Genomic DNA, 19,800 nt, shown 5'->3' with positions numbered 1-19,800 from the left:
GGGAGATTGTTTCCACTGGCAAGTAAAATTGAACTTGGGGGCATGCCGTCAAAATAAGGGAGAAACAAATTTAGGACTGACCAAAGGGTTGTGAATCTGTGGAATGCCCAATGAAGCAGTTGAGGCTACCTTATTGAATGTTTTTAAGGCAAAAGTAGATTTTTGAACAGTAACGGAATTAAGAGTTATGGTGACCAGGCGGGTGCATAGCTAAGTCCATGAAAAGATCAGCCATGATCTTATTGAATGGCAGAGCAGGCTCGATGGGCCAGATGGCCTACTCCCACTTCTATTTCTTATGTGAGTTGAAAAGGAAAAATCTGCAGTAATTGCAGAAAGATTAGGTGAATGGGACTAATTGAAAAGGATTTTCAGGAAGCAGGCACTTTGGTGTTCATGGGGCCAATTGGCCTCGTTCTGTGCTCTATTATTCTGAATAGGCAAGAAACAGAAGACAGGCCAATACCTTCATCCTCATCATCCTCTTCATCGTCATCTTCTTCGTCAAGCTCACCGTCATGTTCATAACCCTCCTGTGGAGGAGAGAACAGTGTTTTAGTTACAAATGATTTCAGTTGATCATAATGAAGAGCACAAGCTCTATAAGGATCTGCAGAGATCGCCACCTCATCCCCAAGTGATTACCTCCAGCATTTGTGCATAATAGATTTACTATGGCACTATTTTGAAGAAAAGAATGAGAATTATCCTGTGTCTCTGCTCAGTTGACTATCCTTAATGAACATCACTAAAACAACATCATCTGGACATCATCACTGTTGCTTGTGGGAAGTGATTGCTGTGTTTCATACATTACAAAATTGAATACACATTCAAGTAGTACCACAGTATTCGTAAAGCACCTTGGGATATCCCCAGGATGTGAAAGGTGCACTGTAAATGCAAGTTTTTTTTTTAAGGATTGCATGAACTGTTAATATGAAACTGAATGGTGCTGCATTGAAATGGAGGCATGGGAACATATGTAATATGGTATCTATCAGGCTAAATGAATTCTGCACTGATCAGGTAGCTCATTGATGGATTGAATTTGACCAGGGTGCTCTCAAAATGATCAATCAAGACGACCAGCAGAAACTATTCAGTCAAGTCTCAATGATGTTACCCAAGCACTACTTCCAGAAGTATACTTAGTTGGTATAGAACCTGGATATACATATCCAGACTTGTTTAATTGTAAATAATCCCAACGTGAGACCATCCAAGCTGCCAAACCAAATCAACAATGCTGGTCAATGCACACAAACTGGTTCAGATGTATAGGTAGCCTCAGAAATTCATGGTTCATGAAAGGCCTAATGCGCAGATAGTGTGTTTCAGCTTCTGTCTCAGTATCTTTCCATTCTAGATAGGAAAAGAATCAGACACCTCGGAAGAAAATCGTTCTTGTACTTTCAAAGATTCTATTCATTTTTTCTTTATTCATGGAATACGGACTTTGCTGGCTCAGCCAACATTAATTACCCGTTGAACGGCTCCAGTCCTTGGGTTGTAGAAACATGCACAATGTCATTATGGAGTTCCAGAATTTTGACCCAGTGACGGTGAAGACGCTGTAAGATATTTCGAAGTGAGAATAATGCGTCGCTTGGAGGGGATCTTACAGCTTGTGCCATTCCAATGTATCTGATGCCCTTGTCCTTCTCAATGGTGGTAGTAGTCATGGGTTTGGAAAGCACTGTCTGAAGATCTTTGGTGAATTTCTACAGATGGTATACACTGTTGCTACTGAGCATCAGTGGTGGAAGTGAATGTTTGTCAATGTGGTGCCAAATCAAGTGAACCGCTTGTATATAATACAACACAGTACAGCAACACGCCCTTCAGCCCACCAAACCTGTGCCAATTCTAATCCTTATTTAGACTTGTGACTTACTGCCTATGTGCGGTTTCTATCCATGTTTGCCTCCCGTCTTAATGCCTTAAATGTTGCTAATATGCCGGCTTCCCCCACCTCCACTGGCAGTGGGTTCCAGGCACCCATCACCTACTGTGCGAAACACATTCCCTCTCTCATTTTGAACCTGTGCCCTCTTATAATTGATCTTTCCAGCCTGGGAAAACGCCTGACTAGCCACCTTATTTATGCCTCTCATAATTTGTAGACCTCTTTCGGTCACCCCTCAGCTTACGTCTTTCCAGTGAAAATGGAGTTTATCCAACCTCCAAAATAAAACCCTCCAGACCACACAACATCCTGGAAAACCTTCTCTACAAAGTGTCCTCACCTTTCTGATAATGTGGCAACCAGAACTGCATGCAATATTCCAAATGTGCCACATCCATATAGTTTTGTACAGCTGTAAAACAACTTGGTAACTTTTATATTTGATGCCCAGGCCAATGAAGGCAAGCTTGCTGTATACCTTCTTGGCCACCTTATCCACGTGTTGCCCCTTTCAGGGATCTGTACGCCCAGATCGCTCTGTATGCCAAGGCTACCAAGGATTCTGTCACTAACTGTATAATTCGCACCAGAATTTAACCTTCCAAAATCCATCACCTCACACTTGTCTGGAAAATCCACATTTGTCATGAATAGTAACAAGCTTGCATGTTGTTGGAGCAGTACTCATTCAAACAAGTGGGAAGAACTCCATCATACTCCTGATTCATGCCTTGTAGATGAACAGGTTATGTAGAGTTGCTAAGCAGATTATTCAAGCAGTCAAGTTTGTTGCAGCCGATAGGTATTAATGCAAGGGAAAGGTCAGGAAGGTCACCCATCCTATTATATGGTTTCTTACAGGAAAGTGATTTTTTTTAGGAACACGTTACGAGTGTTAAATGAGCAATGGCTGTACTTCACTATTTGTAAAACACCTTGGGACATCTTGAGGCGATAAAACACACTACAGAATTATTTAAACTGAGTTCTTGAAGCAGTCACATCATCAAAATACTTCAGTAGTTTCCAGACCTACAGGCTAATTAACAATGAACATAATAAAAAAGATACATTGAGATATTCAGCAGGTCAGCGGCATCTGTGGAGTGAACAACATCATAAATGTTTTAGGTCAAGGTGACTTTTCACCAGAACTGTAAAAGATTGCAATGTTAGAGAGTCTTTTTTTCAAGCCAGTATTGGATATTGGGATAAGTGGCAGTAAGGGAAGCAAAAGGGAAGGAGACACCCAAAAAGAATGGGAATGGATATAGCAAAGAAACAATTGTTTTCAAATGAGGCCTGAATGGCTACATTGCACCAATGTTAATTTAGCTGGGAGGGATAAAGAACAAACTATAGTTATTACATATGAGCACATCACAATAATACTAATGCACAAAGTCTAGGCCCCACATGAATGGAAAAAAATTAAAGAGAACATTGAACTGATCCTCTTTTGATTCAACAGGAAGTTTTAAGGGCATTTGTACATGTAGCTGATGAGGACTAATATTCAGTGTTATGGAGAAAAAGCTGGTAGAGGACTAAAATTTATCAACTCTTGAAAGAGCCAGCACAAGCAATACAGGTGAAATGATCTCCCCTTCTGTTGCTCTAAAATTTTCTAATGGAGGTCACTGTTCCTTTCCAATGTGTCCTTTTTATTCACTCACTTGTAGGCTGCAATGAAACTGAAGAACACTCCTTCAAACAATGCGGTCAAGGAAGCTACAGATTCAGACAACAGATCGTTCCTACAGTACTGCAGAGCGGAGAGATCAACCAGAAAAGTCAGATCAGGGTATGGCACCCATTAGCCAATAAAAATCCTCTCATTGGAAGCAAATGCTATGGAACAGCTGGCAGCCTTTCAGCCCCTTGTTTGTACCAGCATACAGTTATTTCATTGCTGTCCTCAATCTTTACTGCATTTACCTACCTTAGTTTCTAACGCTGAAGCCTGTTTGCTGGCAAAAATCTTTCAAGTTAGGTTTAAAAGTTGCAATCGATCCCCATCCTCAACGGCTCTATTTTTCGTGGGGGAAAACGTTCTTGATTTCTACTATGTTTTCTGTGAAGACATGCTTTCTGACATTACCACTGAATGATTGTCTTCTAATCTCAAGCTTGTGCCCTCCTTCTGGAATTATCCCCAAAACCTGACAAGAGGAAGTAATTTCCCTCTGTTTGCCTCGTGAAATTCTTTAAACTTAAGCACCACAACAATTGGTAAAGCATATTTAATGCAATGAAATGTCTTCAGGTCCTTCACAAAAACATTACTGAACAAAATGTGGCATCAAGGCACATAATGAGATAGCAAGACCAGCGACAAAAGGTTTTAAAGTGAGGTAAGAGGTTTAGGAAGGGATTTTCAGACATTTGTGACAGAAGCTGAAGGCAACACCACTGATGGAATGATTAGGAAAGGGGTGATGTTCCAGAATCCATCATTAAAAGGAATATAGCCATCTTGGAAGATTGTGAGGTTCGAGGAGATAATAGAGATAGAGAGGGGTGAGCATGGAGAGATCTGAAAACAAGATGAGAATTTTAAAATTGGAGGCACTGCTTGAGGTGAGCAAGCAGAGGGTTAAATTGAAATACAGCCTGCTGCAAGTTAAGAATGTTTTGGATGACCTCAAATTTATACAGAATAGAATGTAGATCAGTGGCCTGGAGTGAATTGGTATAATCACATCCAGAAGTTTAAAAAAAGCATGAATTAGAGTTATGGCATCAGCTGAGAAGATATAGGCAACATTTTAGCAGATGAGGAATCATGTGGGAAAGTGTAAAGTTGCCCACTTTATCAGGAAGTATAAGCAACATTATTTAACTGCAGAGATTTTGCAGGTACATGAATCACAAGACATTCACATGCAAGTACTGCATGTAACTAGGAAAGCAAATATAATTTTTGTTTATTGCAATAGAAATAGGAAACAAATATTGGGATGTTTTGCTATAGTTGTATTTCGAACTGGTAAACCATATCTGGACTAATATGTATTATTTTGTCTCTTTTCTTAAGGAAAGGATATAAATGCATCAGAAGCAGTTTAGCAAAAGTTTTTTATCATTCCATCACATGGTATTGCTGGACAAGTCAAATCCCAGAATGAGACCAGGCTTGATAGATCTTAAATTTTATTTTTGTGATTGACTATCGTGGCCACCCAGTCACTGAATATATTCATGAAGCTATCTATGTAATAAGCCTGTTACACAAAATAGAAAAAAAACTATACTTCTGTAAAAAAAGTCCAAAAGAAATACTCAATCCCTTGTCCCAGCAATATCCTTTACAGACACTCAATTTGAATGAAGTTTCATTCCTTTTCTTCACTCTAAAATTTCTTACTGAACTGATAAGGTTGCAACCTTATCCTGACAGCAAATTTCTTCACATTTATCAGATGTGAATCTTTTAATTGCTATCTCTTCCCACAGACACAAGCTCACTCTGGTTTTTCCTAGCTAGTTTGACTACACTTAGGTTGTTAAACAATATACCTATTGGTGAGAATATTTTCTTCTGAACATAACCCACTCCTCGCCTTGCTTTCCCAGAGTTGTAAAAGCTCAAGTTGCTACATAATTTAGCAGTTATTTCATCAGATAATTAGTCTAAGTAATTAGCTCACGTGACATGATTTCTTGGGAATGTCATTTCAACCCACTGCTAAAAGATACTTAAAGGAATAAGTTATCTTCACAGAAGTGAAAAACAAATACTGTTTAGCAAGACTTTAGAATTCATCAGCCCAAATAATAACGGTATGATAAACCTTTGTCACAGTTCACTTGACTGATGCCTGGAAGGAGGAGGTTATACAAGCCACACTGCATTTATTGACATTTAGCAGAATTAGGGGTAAATTTATTTAAACATAAGAACCAGATAAGACTAAGGGGTTTCCAATATCAAGTGGAAACGAGGAGAAAACTTTGACTAAGAAAACCTGTTAGAACGCGATCAGAAATTAATGGAGTAAAAAAAATTGAATATTTAAGGCAAAGCTACTCGATTCTTGACTAACAAAGGAGTCAAAACTTATCACGTGTAGGAAGTGGGGTTGAGGCTACAGTCAGCTCAGCCTTGAGAATGACAGAACAGGTTGGAGGATCCAGTTGGCTCACCCCATCTTTGAATTCATAGGAGCCAAGACAAAGGTGTAAGTAAATGGGCTTACTGTGATGGCATACTTGCGGCCAGAAAAGCGTCTTGGATGCAAGCACAACAAAATGGCAAACAGACTGGCTCTGCCACAGACAGTAGTCAGTGAAAGGGATGAATGAAATTCAGAGCAAGGACCAGAAACAATGGTTCAGTCTTTAACTGGAGGAAATGTTTGCTCACTCAATATTGGATAAGTAGTGTGAACATTTAGCAAGAAGTACAGGATTCAAGAGAGATGCTGCTGAGGGAGAAATGGCCACTAGCAGAGATATTAATTAGATCATCTGTTAATCTTTTATAGTCAAGTGAATGCAGGACTGGCCTGGTCTTTATATTATAATACTTTTAGTTCCATAGATCTTTCCTGAAGAGGCATGGAACTTCAAATAAAGTCTGGCCAGAGCTTCAAACGAGAGCAAGAACATCCCCCTTCTCCTTAATTCCATGGGAAAATTAAAATGAACAAGGAGAGGAAAAACACAAAAAGCACTGAACCTTGGAACCAAATTAAACAGGAGTCCTCACACTGGATAGTTCGTCAACTTCGAAATGTAAATCTATAGGAAAGGGCAATACAATAGGTTTGACACAAACCTTTCACAGACGAATCATTAGAAAGGTTTCTATTTGGTGCTAATGATGGCTGGATTCATGACCACGCATGCCCAGTGCAACCTAACCCAAGATCAACAAATGTTTATAGTGCACAGCAACTTCTATTTGCAACGTTATTCAAGACAGTCTAATTACTTGTTATTACTACACCTCTAGAACCTGTAGGTCTAAGACAGATTGTTGGGGAAAGAATAGCATCTAAGCTGGGAGTCCCTAAAATGGAACAAACTGCTGACACACATTTCTCCTTCATCACCTCTCAATTCCTTGACAGTTATCAGACTGCTTATCCAGCTTTGGGCCAGCAAACGTTTTCTTAAATTAGACATTGGGAAGTTTGGAGCATTGCCTTGCTCCGATCTCCGTTCCTAAATTAATCAATTCCTCTTGCTGAGGGTCATCTTTGGTAGAAACAAATATCTTGCTTGCACCTTTCTCATATTTGACTCACAGAAATGTACTTCTGGCCACACACGTGCCATCACTCAGACCATCTATTTCCACCTCAGTCTCACTTCACCTCTGTCTTGGCTCATGAGAACATACAAATTAGAGACCAATATTTTCCTCAAATGAATGCACAGCACACATAAAATGGACTCCTTAGAATATCATGCATTCATTTTTACAAGCCAAATAATGTGACAGTAAGACAATCATTTTTAAACCAAACACAGTGAAGCTGGCTATCAGACCTGAAACATTAACTGTGTTTCTCTCTCCACAGACACTGTTTGATTGGTTGAGCTTTTGTAACACTTTCCGCTGTTATCATTGGAGAAGCTGGAATTACTCATTCCTAGGCTTCCAACTAACTTTAACAGTGCAATTGAGACAAAGGCAATATTTACAAAATTAATTTTTAAGCTTCGTCTTAAGAAAAACAGATTCCACAGTTTAATGCTAAAAGCAAGAAATAGTTCCAAGTAAGCCATACTAGACTTGACACATTAACTCTGGTTCTCTGTCCACAGATGTCTGCCAGAACTGCCATGCCAGTACCTCCTGTTTTTATATTAAAAGCATCAGGACAGATTTGAATATTTCCACTGAATTCTTACCTCTTCCTCTGCACTGACTTCATCTTCATCATCTTCCCCTTCTTCATCTTCCTCCTCCTCATCATCTAGTTCTTCTTCTCCATCTTCTTCTTCATCTTCCTCCTCCTCTTCCTCTCCTTCTACATGTAATTAATAGAAACTAATTTTATTCCATGGAAATAATTCTATTCACACACAGCGCACACTTGCATCTGGAACCGAGACATTCTGATCTAAAAATCTGTGACTGCTGCCTAGGACAAAGAACCCAAAGTAACACGTAATTACTTGGAAGGTCTCACTCAATTAAAAAGAAATCATGGGATGTGAGTGTCTGTAGCTAGGTAGCACTTATTGCCCATCCCTAATTGAACAGAGGGCAGTTCAGAGTCAACCACATTGCTGTGGGTCTGGAGTTACATGTTGGCCAGACTAGGTAAATACAACAGATTTTGTTCCCTAAAAAGGACATTAGTGAACCAAATAGGTTTTTTCGACAGTGCCTTCAGGGCCATCTTTAGACCCTTAACTCCGAATTCTTTACTGAATTCAAATTCCACCATCTCCCACACCAGATTTGAACCTGGGTCCTGGTAGGTCTGGCAGACATCTGTGGACAGATGTGAACCTGGGTCCCAAGGACATTAACTGAGTTTATGAGTTTAATACCACTAGACCATTGCCTCCCAATATCTTAACACCCTTTAATGACACACTTTCACCTTGTTCATTCAGACTAGGAGAATACAAATGGAATAAAAGTTGAAGGCAGACGTTGAAAAATACAACAAGTAATATGTCAGGTTAAGTCACAATATACTTTCAACATAGCCACTTAACTAAACCACCAGACTCAATTCTAACACAGCACAACATACTAATACAACTGTATTTCTTTTTTGAAGTGTAACTGCCTTAAGTTCCAGTTAACTGCCGCAAAACAATTTAATCAGAAGGTAGTTGTGCTAATCCTTCATAAAACACTGATTAACTACTTTTGGAGTATTGTGTACAATTCTGGTCTCCACACTACATGTGGAGATGGTACCAGAGATCGTATAAGTGGAACAGGGGTGTTATTTATTCGCAGGCACTCCTTGATCTCAGCAGATCAATGGAACCTGAACACGTCTAACATTAATATCCTTCATTCTACATATGGGCCACTGGATACCAAAGTATCCTCATCCGGGCAAACAGAGTTATGGACATGCACAAGTGTTTGCAGGGAACTTAAATTTGGCATGATTTTAGGTCTGAACATTACCATAGACTTTAATTTCATTCTGTAAGTCATGCGGGCTACAGCCACCATGACTCCATTTCTCATGTCTTGCGATTTTCACTAAACAGTTTGTGAGCCATTCCATTCCACTGTTTGGCCACTAGGCATACTGAAATTCATGGGATTTTTTTTCCATCCATGTTGCTGATGTGACATAATTTGTTCTTGTTTAAAGATAAATTGCTGGATGCCGGTAACTTTGGTATTGAAATCTTCTCGGATCTCTATTTAATCTTGCCATTCTACCAAAAAAACTAGACACTTCTGCTCAATGAAGTGGCTATACTGTCTAAGTGGGGAGCTGGATGAACACAGCAGGCCAAGCAGCATCTCAGGAGCACAAAAGCTTGTGCTCCTGAGATGCTGCTTGGCCTACTGTGTTCATCCAGCTCCACACTTTGTTATCTTGGATTCTCCAGCATCTGCAGTTCCCATTATCACTGGCTATACCATCTGTTTCACTGAAAGCTCTGGACTTGGGGGTTTGGTGTTATTCACCTTAACTGCATTTCTGACAATGACAAAACTATTCATCCACAGTCTCTGCAGAGGCTTGTAGCATCACAGACGCCAGGTCTTCAGTCAATTCAGTTCACTCCATGTGATATCAATAATGGATACTATAAAGGCTATGGGCCCTGGAACATCCCAGCAATAGTACTGAAGACTTTTGCTCCAGAGCTTGCTGAATCCCCGGTAGCCAAACTGTACCAATACAACTACGACACTGACAGCTACCCAACCATATTGACTATTACCCAGGTATGTTGCTTACACAAAAAGCAGGTCAAATTCAGTTCAGCCAATTATCACTCCTTCAGTCTACTCTAGATCACTGTAAATCGATGGAAGGAGTCATCACTGCTACAAAGAGGTGGCTGCTCAGCAATAAACTGCTCAGTGACACCCAGTTTGGGTTCCATCAGGGCCACTCAGCTCTGACCTCATTACAGACTTGGTTCAAAAATGGAGATGAGTAGGATTCCAGAAGTCAGAGTGACTGCCCTTGACATTAAGGCTGCATTCGACTGAGTGTGGCATCAAAGAACCTGAAAACTGGAGTCAATTAGAATCACAGGGAAAGCTCTCCACTGTTTAGTATTAAACCTGGCATATAGGAAGATGGTTGAGATTGTTGAAGATAAGTCATCTCAGCTCCAGGACATCTCTGCAGGAGTTTCTCAGGATAGTGTCCGAGGCCCAACCACCTTTATCTGCTATCAATTACCTTCCCTCCATCATAAGGTCAGAAGCAAGCACATTCACCTATGATTGCACAATGGTCAGCAGCATTTGAGACTCCTCAGATACCGAAGCAGTCCATGTTCAAATGCAACAAGACTTGGACAGTATCCAAGCTTGTCTGACAAGTGGCAAATAACATTGTTGCCTAGCCTTTGTGTGGCAATGATCATCTGACCACCATTCCTTAACATTCAATGATGTTAGCATCACTGAATCCTTCACTATCAACATCCTGGGAGCTTGCCATCAATTAGAAACACAACTGGATTAGTCAGAAAACATAGTAGCCAGAATAGCAGGTCAGAGGCTCAGAATACTGCAGCGAGTAACTCACCTGACTCCCCAAAGCCTGTCCATCATCTATAAAGGTACTAGTCAGGAGTGTGGTGGAACACTACTCAATTGCCTGGATAGGTGCAGCTCCAATAGCACCAGAAAAGCTTGACACCATTCAGGACAATGCATCCTGCTTGTTTGAAATAACATCCATCCCCTCCACCAATGCTCAGTAGCAACAGTGTGAACTATCTACAAGAGATAACGGGAACTGCAGATGCTGGAGAATCCAAGATAACAAAGTGTGAAGCTGGATGAGCACAGCAGGCCAAACAGCACAAAAGCTGACATTTCGGGCCTCGACCCTTCATCAGAGAGGGGGATGGGGAGAGGGTTCTGGAATAAATAGGGAGAGAGGGGCAGGTGGACCGAAGATGGTGAGAAAAGAAGATAGGTGGAGAGAGTATAGGTGGGGAGGTAGGGAGGGGATAGGTCAGTCCAAGGAAGACGGACAGGTCAAGGAGGTGGGATGAGGTTCGTAGGTAGGAAATGGGGGTGCGCGGAAGGGACGGGCGCGCGGAAGGGACGGGTTAGGGAGGCGGAGACAGGCTGGGCTGGTTGTGTGATGCAGTGGGGGGAGGGGACGAACTGGGCTGGTTTTGGGATGCAATGGGGGAAAGGGGAGATTTTGAAGCTTGTGAAGTCCACATTGATACCATTGGGCTGCAGGGTTCACAAGCAAAATATGAGTTGCTGTTCCTGCAACCTTCGGGTGGCATCACTGTGGCAATGCAGGAGGCCCATGACGGACATATCGTCTAAGGAATAGGAGGGGGAGTTAAAATGGTTCGCGACTGGGAGGTGCAGTTGTTTATTGCGAACTGAGCGGAGGTGTTCTGCAAAGCGTCCCCAAGCCTCCGCTTGGTTTCCCCAATGTAGAGGTAGCCACACCGGGTACAATGGATACAGTATACCACATTGGCAGATGTGCATGTGAACCTCTGCTTAATATGGAAAGTCATCTTGGGGCCTGGGATAGGGGTGAGGGAGGTTGTGTGGGGGCAAGTGTAGCACTTCCTGCGGTTGCAGGGGAAGGTGCCGGGTGTGGTGGGGTTGGAGGGCAATGCGGAGCGAACAAGGGAGTCACGGAGAGAGTGGTCTCTCCGGAAGGCAGACAAGGGTGGGGATGGAAAAATGTCTTGGGACTATCTACAAGATGCACTGCAGAAATTTACCAAAGATCTTCAGACAGCATTTTCCAAGCTGATGACCACTATTATCTAGTTGGACAAGGGCAGCAGGTATATGTGAACGACACTAATTGCAAGCCCCCCTTCAAGTCACTCTCCACCCCGACTCGAGATACATTCAGTGTTATCAGATAAAAATCCTGGAATTCTCTAGCTAACAGCATTGTCAGTCCGCCTACAGCATATGGACCTCAGGATTTCAAAAAGGCAGTGCACCACTACCTTCTCAAGGACAACTAGGGAATGTGCAATAAACACTGGCCCTGTTAATGACTCTCATGTCCCACAGGTGAATAAAAATATAGAAAAAGGAGCCAGTGCCTGCTGACCCCTGGTGGGTTAACCGCTTGTGTATGCACAGATGTTCAGCACAGTTCATTGCTAAATTTTGAGGACACATTCTGGTACATCAGTCACAAGATCAGGTCAGTGATTGGCTCATGTTGTCATATTGCATTTGGTCATCTTCAGGAAGGATTCCCTCCTCTTCCATTTTCAAACGACCAAATTTAGCATAATTATTTGATGAGTCAGTAAATCATGACTTTTAAACTTGAAATTAATTCAAACTTTGCACTAGCAGACTCATTTTCCTTCATTGACGCCATACATGCTGTGCTATGTGTGGTTCTTACACTGTTGCAAGTCTTTACAACACAGTGTATAATACCTACTCAGTCCCTTGTGCCAATTTATAAGCCATGTCACACATGCATTCATGAAATGAAAAACTGAGACTGAATACTAATGTGATTATAATATTTTGTGGTTATAAAGAAGGATCAGCTGGAAAAATGGACGCTCTCTATTGTGTATACATCAACCCAGCATTAATCTATGGTGATCGAGAGAGCTCTCTAAAGAGCTAGTAAACACACAGGAGGCTGAATGATCTCCTTCTGCACTACATCACTCAAATAAGAGAGACACTGTCAGAAGCATGACTGAAAATCAGTTCATTACATCTAGTAGCAGCAGCGTGAACTATCTACAAGATGCACTGCAGAAATTCACCAAAGATCCTCAGACAGCATCTTCCAAGCTGACGACCACTACTATCTAGATGGACAAGGGCAGCAGGTATATGTGAACAACACTAACTACAAGCTCCCCTTCAAACCACTCTTCACCTTGACTTGGAAATATCCTCAGCTTCAGTGTCATCAGATCAAAATCCTGGAATTCCCTCCCTAACAGCATTGTGGGTCTAACTACAGCAATGTGGACTGCAGTATTTCAAGAACAACTCAGTGATGGGTTAGATCTATAGGTCATTGTGAGGTGCACCAATTTAGTGCCTCTTGTGGTTAGCCTTTCAAAGGCTGCAGGAACTACAGAGGTTACCTTCATCATCCTCGTCATCATCAACACCATCAGCTTCTGCATCCGAGTCCGGAGCCTCCCGGTCTTCTTGATCGTACCCATCGAGGTACATGAGCTGGGGGAGGAGCTTGAACACACTTTCTCTGTAGTCATTCAAGTTCGTCACTTCACAATTGAAAAGATCCAGACTCTTCAAGTTCTCCAACTTTTTCTGCGGAAGAAACAGGAGTTTACAACACAACAACAGGCCATTTGGCCCCACTGATCTATTCCATCACTGAAACTCCACCCAAGCTTCCTCTCCTTACTGCACTGGTCTAACCTGCAAGTGGAAACATCTTCTCTACATGTATCCTATTGAATATTTCCATTACCCTAATACACCTCCATCACGTCACCTCTCAGTCTACTCTTTGCTTAAAAGAAAGTTAACAACAGAGCTTCTGCTCTGTGCACAATGATTGCTTGCAAAATGAAGCCTTTTTTGAAAAGCATCCCTGAGTAACTGCATTAAGTGATTCACATAACAGCACATGAAAAATTTGCCATGAACACATGCAACCAGAATGCAATTTAGAATGTATTTTGAAGAAAAATTGCTTTACAAAAGATTCTTCTTTGATATATTTCAGAGAGGTAACTTGATAAAGTTTGATTAATTCAGCTCTAAATGGGCTTGTCACAAATAAAGCATTTTTAAACAAAGGTTCAATTTGTCACAGTGAGCAACCCAAAAAATAATTTAAAACACCAGATGACTGGCTCAACAACAAGCAACTTACTTCCTGCTCAGATTGGGTCATCAATTCCAAAAATTGTTTCACAGTATAGGTAATACTGCATCCAAAAAAACAATCAGTTTCACTTTTGGAGCCTCCTCAGAGAGCCACAAACTTGCAATTAACAGAAAGTCCCAATGGTGTTTAATATGCTGTCAATGCATGGCTTATCTCGTCGACAAGTTCTTTCAGAACTCGATCAAAATGTTGGGGAAATTTGAGGGGCCCTGAAATTTGAGCAAATTCACGCAATCTTTTTCATTGGTTACAGTGAAACAAATTAACGCAACAAACAGGAACTGTAGTCCCACAGTACTTGATTGCCCATCCTGGCAAAATGAAAAAGGGATCAGGGCATGTCACTGGAATGTTCTTTTTCAGTTGCGTATTGGGACAGACCAGCAAAGGGCTATCACTGTCCAAAATCTGAACAACTAAAACAATCCCCTAGGGGTGTAGAAATAAATTTGCAGGCTACGGGGCTTGAGCCTGGGAGAGGGATACACTGGATTGCTCTACAGCGAGTCAGCATGGATTTTCTAGACTAATGGCCTCCTGAAAGTAAACAACTCAATGAATACATATTGATGTGGAGGAGAAAGAGAGAGAAACTGAGAAAGAGAATCTCAATATTTCCATCATGACACTTTAGGGTGTTTGTAAGTGCTCTACAGCCAATAGCGTACTTTTAGAAGTGCAGTCATTTATTATTTAGGAAACATGACAACCAATTTTCACATAAGCTCCTAAAAATGACACAATCTGATAATGACCAGATAATACGTTCTTTTTTGCAAAGCTGATTGATGATAAATATTGGCTGAGGTGTGGGACAACTTGCCTGCTCTCTTCAAAATTACACCAGGGAAATTTTTGCACGCACCTTAGGGGAAAAAGAAAAAGAGAGGCCTCAACTTTACACCTGATCCAAAAGATTATACCTCTGACAATGCAGCACTCACAGTATTGCATCAAAATGACATCCCAGATGGCACACATAAGACTTATGAACCCACAACCTTCTGAGTTGGGGCAAGCTACTGGACCATGACTGATACACTGAAACAATAAGGGTCATTTTTCACAGAAGGGTAGTGATACCAGAATGAAAATCACACTGGAACAGAAATGAATTATTAGATGTTTAATTTCTGGAAGTAATCAATAGCAGCATTTCATTTATTACAGCAAAATATATGAAGCTCTTCGGTGTCATTCAGGTGCCAGGTTTGGCTCAGTGGAAATCATTCTTATCTTGTAAATGATGCGTGCTTGTAGCTACTGGGGATAAAAGGGAGTGGATGTTTGAAGAGATAAACAGGGTGCTGATACAGCAGGCTGCTGTGCCCTGGATGACGTGCTTCTTGGGCATTCTTGGAATTACACACATCCAGGAAAAATGGGAGTATTTCATCACACTCCTGACTGGTACCTAGTAGTGGAGAATATTCACCACTGTGAAGAACATCAAAGTTGAAACAAAATATGAGAGAAGGGCATGTAAATTGTTAGCAGCGATGCAATGATGTTAAAATTAGCTTTTAATATGTACACCAGGTCTATTTTTAAATTCACACAGATGATAAGTTTTAGGTGAATACAACAGCATGCATCATAGGCATCACATTATTGCAAAAATCTGCTGACCTTCTTAAAAAGAAAAACGGCAGATTGTAACATCCTGACAGCCAGCCGGTGCAGGGAAAATGCATGAGAGACATGTTATGACGATAACAAGAGAAAGAGCAAAAATAAAAAGTAACGTACCAGAGGTTCCAACGTACTGATGTCTTTGAGTTTGTTTCCACTAAGATTTAGATGTGTGAGATTTGGAAGCTTCTCCGCCAGGATGTCTAACCCTCCAGAAATCCTGTTGTCGCTTAGTTCGAGCTAGAAATTTTTAAAAAATCATGACCATAAATTAAGTTAACTTGCATTCATACAACTCCGGTTTAATTTAAAACACTCCCAAGGCTATATGCACAAAACATTAAACAAAATTTAGCATTGAGTCTAGGACAGCTGACCAATGCTTTGTCAAAGGTGCAGGTTTTAAGAAGCTTCTGAAAAAAGGAGGAAGAAGTGAAGAAATTTAAAAGGTGGAATTTCAGAGCTTAAGGCCCAAGCTGCTGACGCATGGCTATTAATCATGGAGTGTTAAAATGGGTGCGTTTAAGAGACCAGAGCTGGAGCAATGCAGCAACATCATATGGTAACAGGGAGGGAGGGTGTTACAGAGAAGGGGGCCACAGGTAAAGGTTTGGCCAGGAAGGAATTGAACACAATTATGAAAAAAAACTTTAAATTAGCATTTGCTGGACCAGGAGCCAATGTGGATCAAAAAGCACAGGGGTGATGGGTGAAAAGGGGCTTGATACAAATTAAGACTTGGACAGCAAGAGTTTAGGATGAATTGAAGTGGAAGGTGGGAAGCCAGCTAGGACATCATTAGAACAGTCAAACCCTCTAGTTAATAAAAGGTGTGAATGGGAGTTCCAGCAGCAGATGAATGGAAGCAAGTTCCAAGGTGGGCAAGTTTACACGTGTGGAATTAGTATCCTCTCTGTCACCAAGGCAGCTTAACCTTACAGCTTTTCATAGGGTCAAATGCAACCTCAAAGTCTGATTCGCTGTACACAGTAATGAGTGGTCAGGACACATTGCTGTGAAACACAGCACACAAGACTGACGTGTGTCTTGGAGAATTATTTGCAAACTAAGTAACATGTCTGCAGGAAGAACAAACAGGACAATTATTGGAAGAGAGAACTGTTCAAAATGAAAAAAAAAAGAGAAAATGAGCAGGAATCATGAAAAAGCAGCTTACATTTTGATAGCATCTTTCTCAACTTCAATGTAAGAAAATGTTTTTAAACCCATTGAAACACTTTGTAGTGTAGTCACTGGTCTAATATAGGAAACATGCCAGCAAGCTTCTGCAAGCAACAAATGAGATAAAGATCAAATCATCTGTTCTCTCTTAAAAGGCATTAGCTGGGGATGAGCATTGTTTAGGATGCCGCTGAGAACTCTTCTGCTTTTCAAAACAATGCTGTAGCATCTTCTGTCCCTGAGGCCAGACAGGGCCCTGGTTGAATGTCTCATCCAAAGAATGACACTTTGGACAATGAAGGGGACAGATGTGGAGGAGATTTAGATCTTTGCATGTTAAACGGTACAAACTGCAAACAGAACAATATAATTAATGTTACAATTTATTATAATAACACTAGCAGTGCTGTGTAGACAGAGAGGGTACAGCTGAGGCAGTATTGATTGTAAAGCACTTAAGGCAACTAAATATTTGGAAGCAAATGTAACATTCCAATGCAAGTTGTGTACAGTAGTCAAAATGTGCCTCTGCTGGATGAGAAAACTTGGAGCAAAAATATTTAAAGCAAGACATAGCACATGCTATTAAACAGATCAGCAGGCGATTTCTCCCTGGAAGCTTGGCCAATAATTATTCATCAAATCCAAACTACTTAAACTGCAGATAGTATGGTCATTATAGAATTGTAGTTTGCAGGACCTTGCTGAACACACATTGGCTGCCATATTTCCACATGACAACAATGCTTACACTTGAGTAAAAAAAAATGCTTCATTTGTCATGAAGCACTTTGGAACAGCAGGAGGTTATGAGCAGCTCACAGAAATGCAAGTTATTTATTTCATCCTCTTCAACCTGCACAGAAGAAGAAAGGGTGGCAGACACATGGGAACCTCACTGCCACCTTCAAGGTGAATCTCTTAAACCCAAAACCATACCCCAGCTCACAGACCATTCTTACTTAAAATACATATTGCTGCTGTTTCACGGTTGCTGTGTGTTGCAATCCAGGAATGCCTTTCCTAACAGCACTTGGGAGCAAGTTCATTATGCTGCATGCACTGCTCAAATAGTTGGTAACTCACCAGCTTTTGAAGCCATTAAGAATGGGAAATTAATGCTGGTTTTACTATTGTGATCCAAAACCATAGCGTTCATTGGAAAAGGATGTCCATTCACCTCAAGTATAAATTAATTAAGTGAGAATTATTGACGTCTCACTGTTCTCTGGTCACATCTGACCAGTTTCCCACAATGCTATTCTGTAAATGTTTAGAAAAAAGCAAATCTTGAGAACAGGGCCTGAAGGTGAAGACTCTGTTGGTGCTATCCTGCTACAGAATGATGTCCCACACCCATTCCCATCCCATTTCCCAGAGCACTGAGTTCCCAAATAAAAAGAGTTCAGCAACTGCAACACCTGCTAGTTTGTGAATACTAGAATACTGGACTAAATTAAACACACAGCAGATCAAAGACGCTGCAATATAGCACCTAAACTCACCATTGCATTGGCTTACCATCATAGCCAATGCTCATTGCATTTGAACTTTGATTCATTTTATGCAATTTTTTATTACAGGACACAAAGACTATTTTGCCCAATCCATCAATACTGATTGAAATGCTCCACACAAACCTCCCCCATTCCTTATCTCACACAATCAGCATATGTAATTAAGTCAAAAAGCCTGTTCAAATGCTGTAAAATCCAAGTAATACTATTCCATACAACATGTCATTTTGTGACTTGATAGTGCTCCTTTTAACCAGTTTGGTTGTTAAAAACACAATATACACTGTTGTTGAAGCAATTTCTTTTATTGCCAAATATTTCACAATTGGTCTGCCTGATGTTCTGACAGACTTTAATTGTATCATCTGATGCTGTTTTGAAGTTATATTCAAAGTATTAACTTGAAGTGCACATCCCTAATTCCAATGGCTGCTGTGCTTTCCAGTGCTTAGCTTCCACATTTCTGAACTCCCTTCCTAAACCTCTCTACAAATGTGGCTTTTGTGTCAAAGATTTAGCACATAACTTCAGTCTCAGATATTTGAGGGGTAAAAAGTCATAATACAATAGAATGATCCAGTAACTTTACACTGGTAATTATCAGAACATTATCTTGGAGCTATAATTAAGGCATGTCAGGTTTTGGAAATTATCCAAAATAGGGCATTTGCTTTTGTTACCACAGAAAGTCTTCAGTATCAAATAAAAGCAACACCACAACGCTGATTAATTCTTCCCAATTGTCTCAAGATCTTTAACATTGGGAACATGAAGGTTGCCCACAGATGTACGAAGGAGGGATGAATATCTTGGTTAATTTAGAAAAATGATGACTAACGAAGCAATTTTGTTCAAACCTCCAAGTCAAATTCCAACATATGCCACAGTAAAATAATGGTGACACCCCCTGCCATTAGACCTGGCAAGTTCCAACAAAGAATTACATGGGAGGTAGCACAGAAACGCCATTCAGCCCATCTGGTCTGTGCTGACGTTTAAGAGCACTAAGTGGAGGCAATTCAGCCTCTCAAACCTGCTCCACAGTTGATCATATCTTAGCTTCAAATCCACTTCATAACTCAAACCATCATTATTTCAAAATCTATCGCCTCCTTAAATTAGCTCAACATTCCAGCTTCCACCATACTCTGGGAGTTATGAATTCCACAGAACCATAACCCATTAAGAGAGAGGCAATTTCTCCTCATCTGTTTTACAACTGCTATCCTTTATCCTAAAACTATGACCTCTTGTTCTAAATTCCCCTGCATGAGAAAACATCCTTTGTACTTCTACTTTGTCAATTGCCTTTGTTGTAAACCTCAATTAGATGTCTTCTCATTCTTCTAAACCTCAGAGATATAAGCATAAACTGCTCAATCGCTCTTCATAAGATGAGCCACTCATCTCTGGAATCAATCTAGTGAACCTCCTCTGAACTGCCTCCAATGCAACTACATCTCTCCTCAGTAAAGGGACCAAAATTATATATAATAATCGTGATTTAGTCTCACTAACGCCTTGTACAGTTGCAACAACACTT

At 40.7% G+C, this 19,800-nt stretch overlaps 2 protein-coding genes across 3 annotated transcripts in view; one reads left to right on the top strand and one right to left on the bottom strand.

Annotated features, from left to right (window-relative positions):
* The window catches only part of c3h5orf63 (chromosome 3 C5orf63 homolog), a 51,979-nt gene extending 48,123 nt beyond the window's left edge, over nucleotides 1-3,856 (top strand). Inside the window, exon 5 of the mRNA XM_048528151.2 lies at nucleotides 3,592-3,856. The gene's annotated coding sequence lies outside the window, so the exon portion shown is untranslated. The remainder of the gene's footprint in view (nucleotides 1-3,591) is intronic.
* The window catches only part of anp32b (acidic (leucine-rich) nuclear phosphoprotein 32 family, member B), a 47,301-nt gene that overhangs the window by 2,758 nt on the left and 24,743 nt on the right, over nucleotides 1-19,800 (bottom strand). For both annotated transcript variants that reach the window (XM_048528142.2, XM_048528141.2), the window contains exons 3-6: nucleotides 15,676-15,798; nucleotides 13,151-13,340; nucleotides 7,772-7,890; nucleotides 467-533 (exon numbers count right to left, since the gene is read on the bottom strand). In XM_048528142.2, the coding sequence (XP_048384099.1) occupies nucleotides 467-533; nucleotides 7,772-7,890; nucleotides 13,151-13,340; nucleotides 15,676-15,798 (499 nt within the window). The remainder of the gene's footprint in view (nucleotides 1-466; nucleotides 534-7,771; nucleotides 7,891-13,150; nucleotides 13,341-15,675; nucleotides 15,799-19,800) is intronic.

The sequence above is a fragment of the Stegostoma tigrinum genome, chromosome 3 (genome assembly GCF_030684315.1).
Source record: "Stegostoma tigrinum isolate sSteTig4 chromosome 3, sSteTig4.hap1, whole genome shotgun sequence".
NCBI lineage: Eukaryota > Metazoa > Chordata > Chondrichthyes > Orectolobiformes > Stegostomatidae > Stegostoma > Stegostoma tigrinum.
The sequence above is the reverse complement of the archived record's forward strand: the minus strand, read 5'-3'. Positions and strand labels throughout refer to the sequence as shown.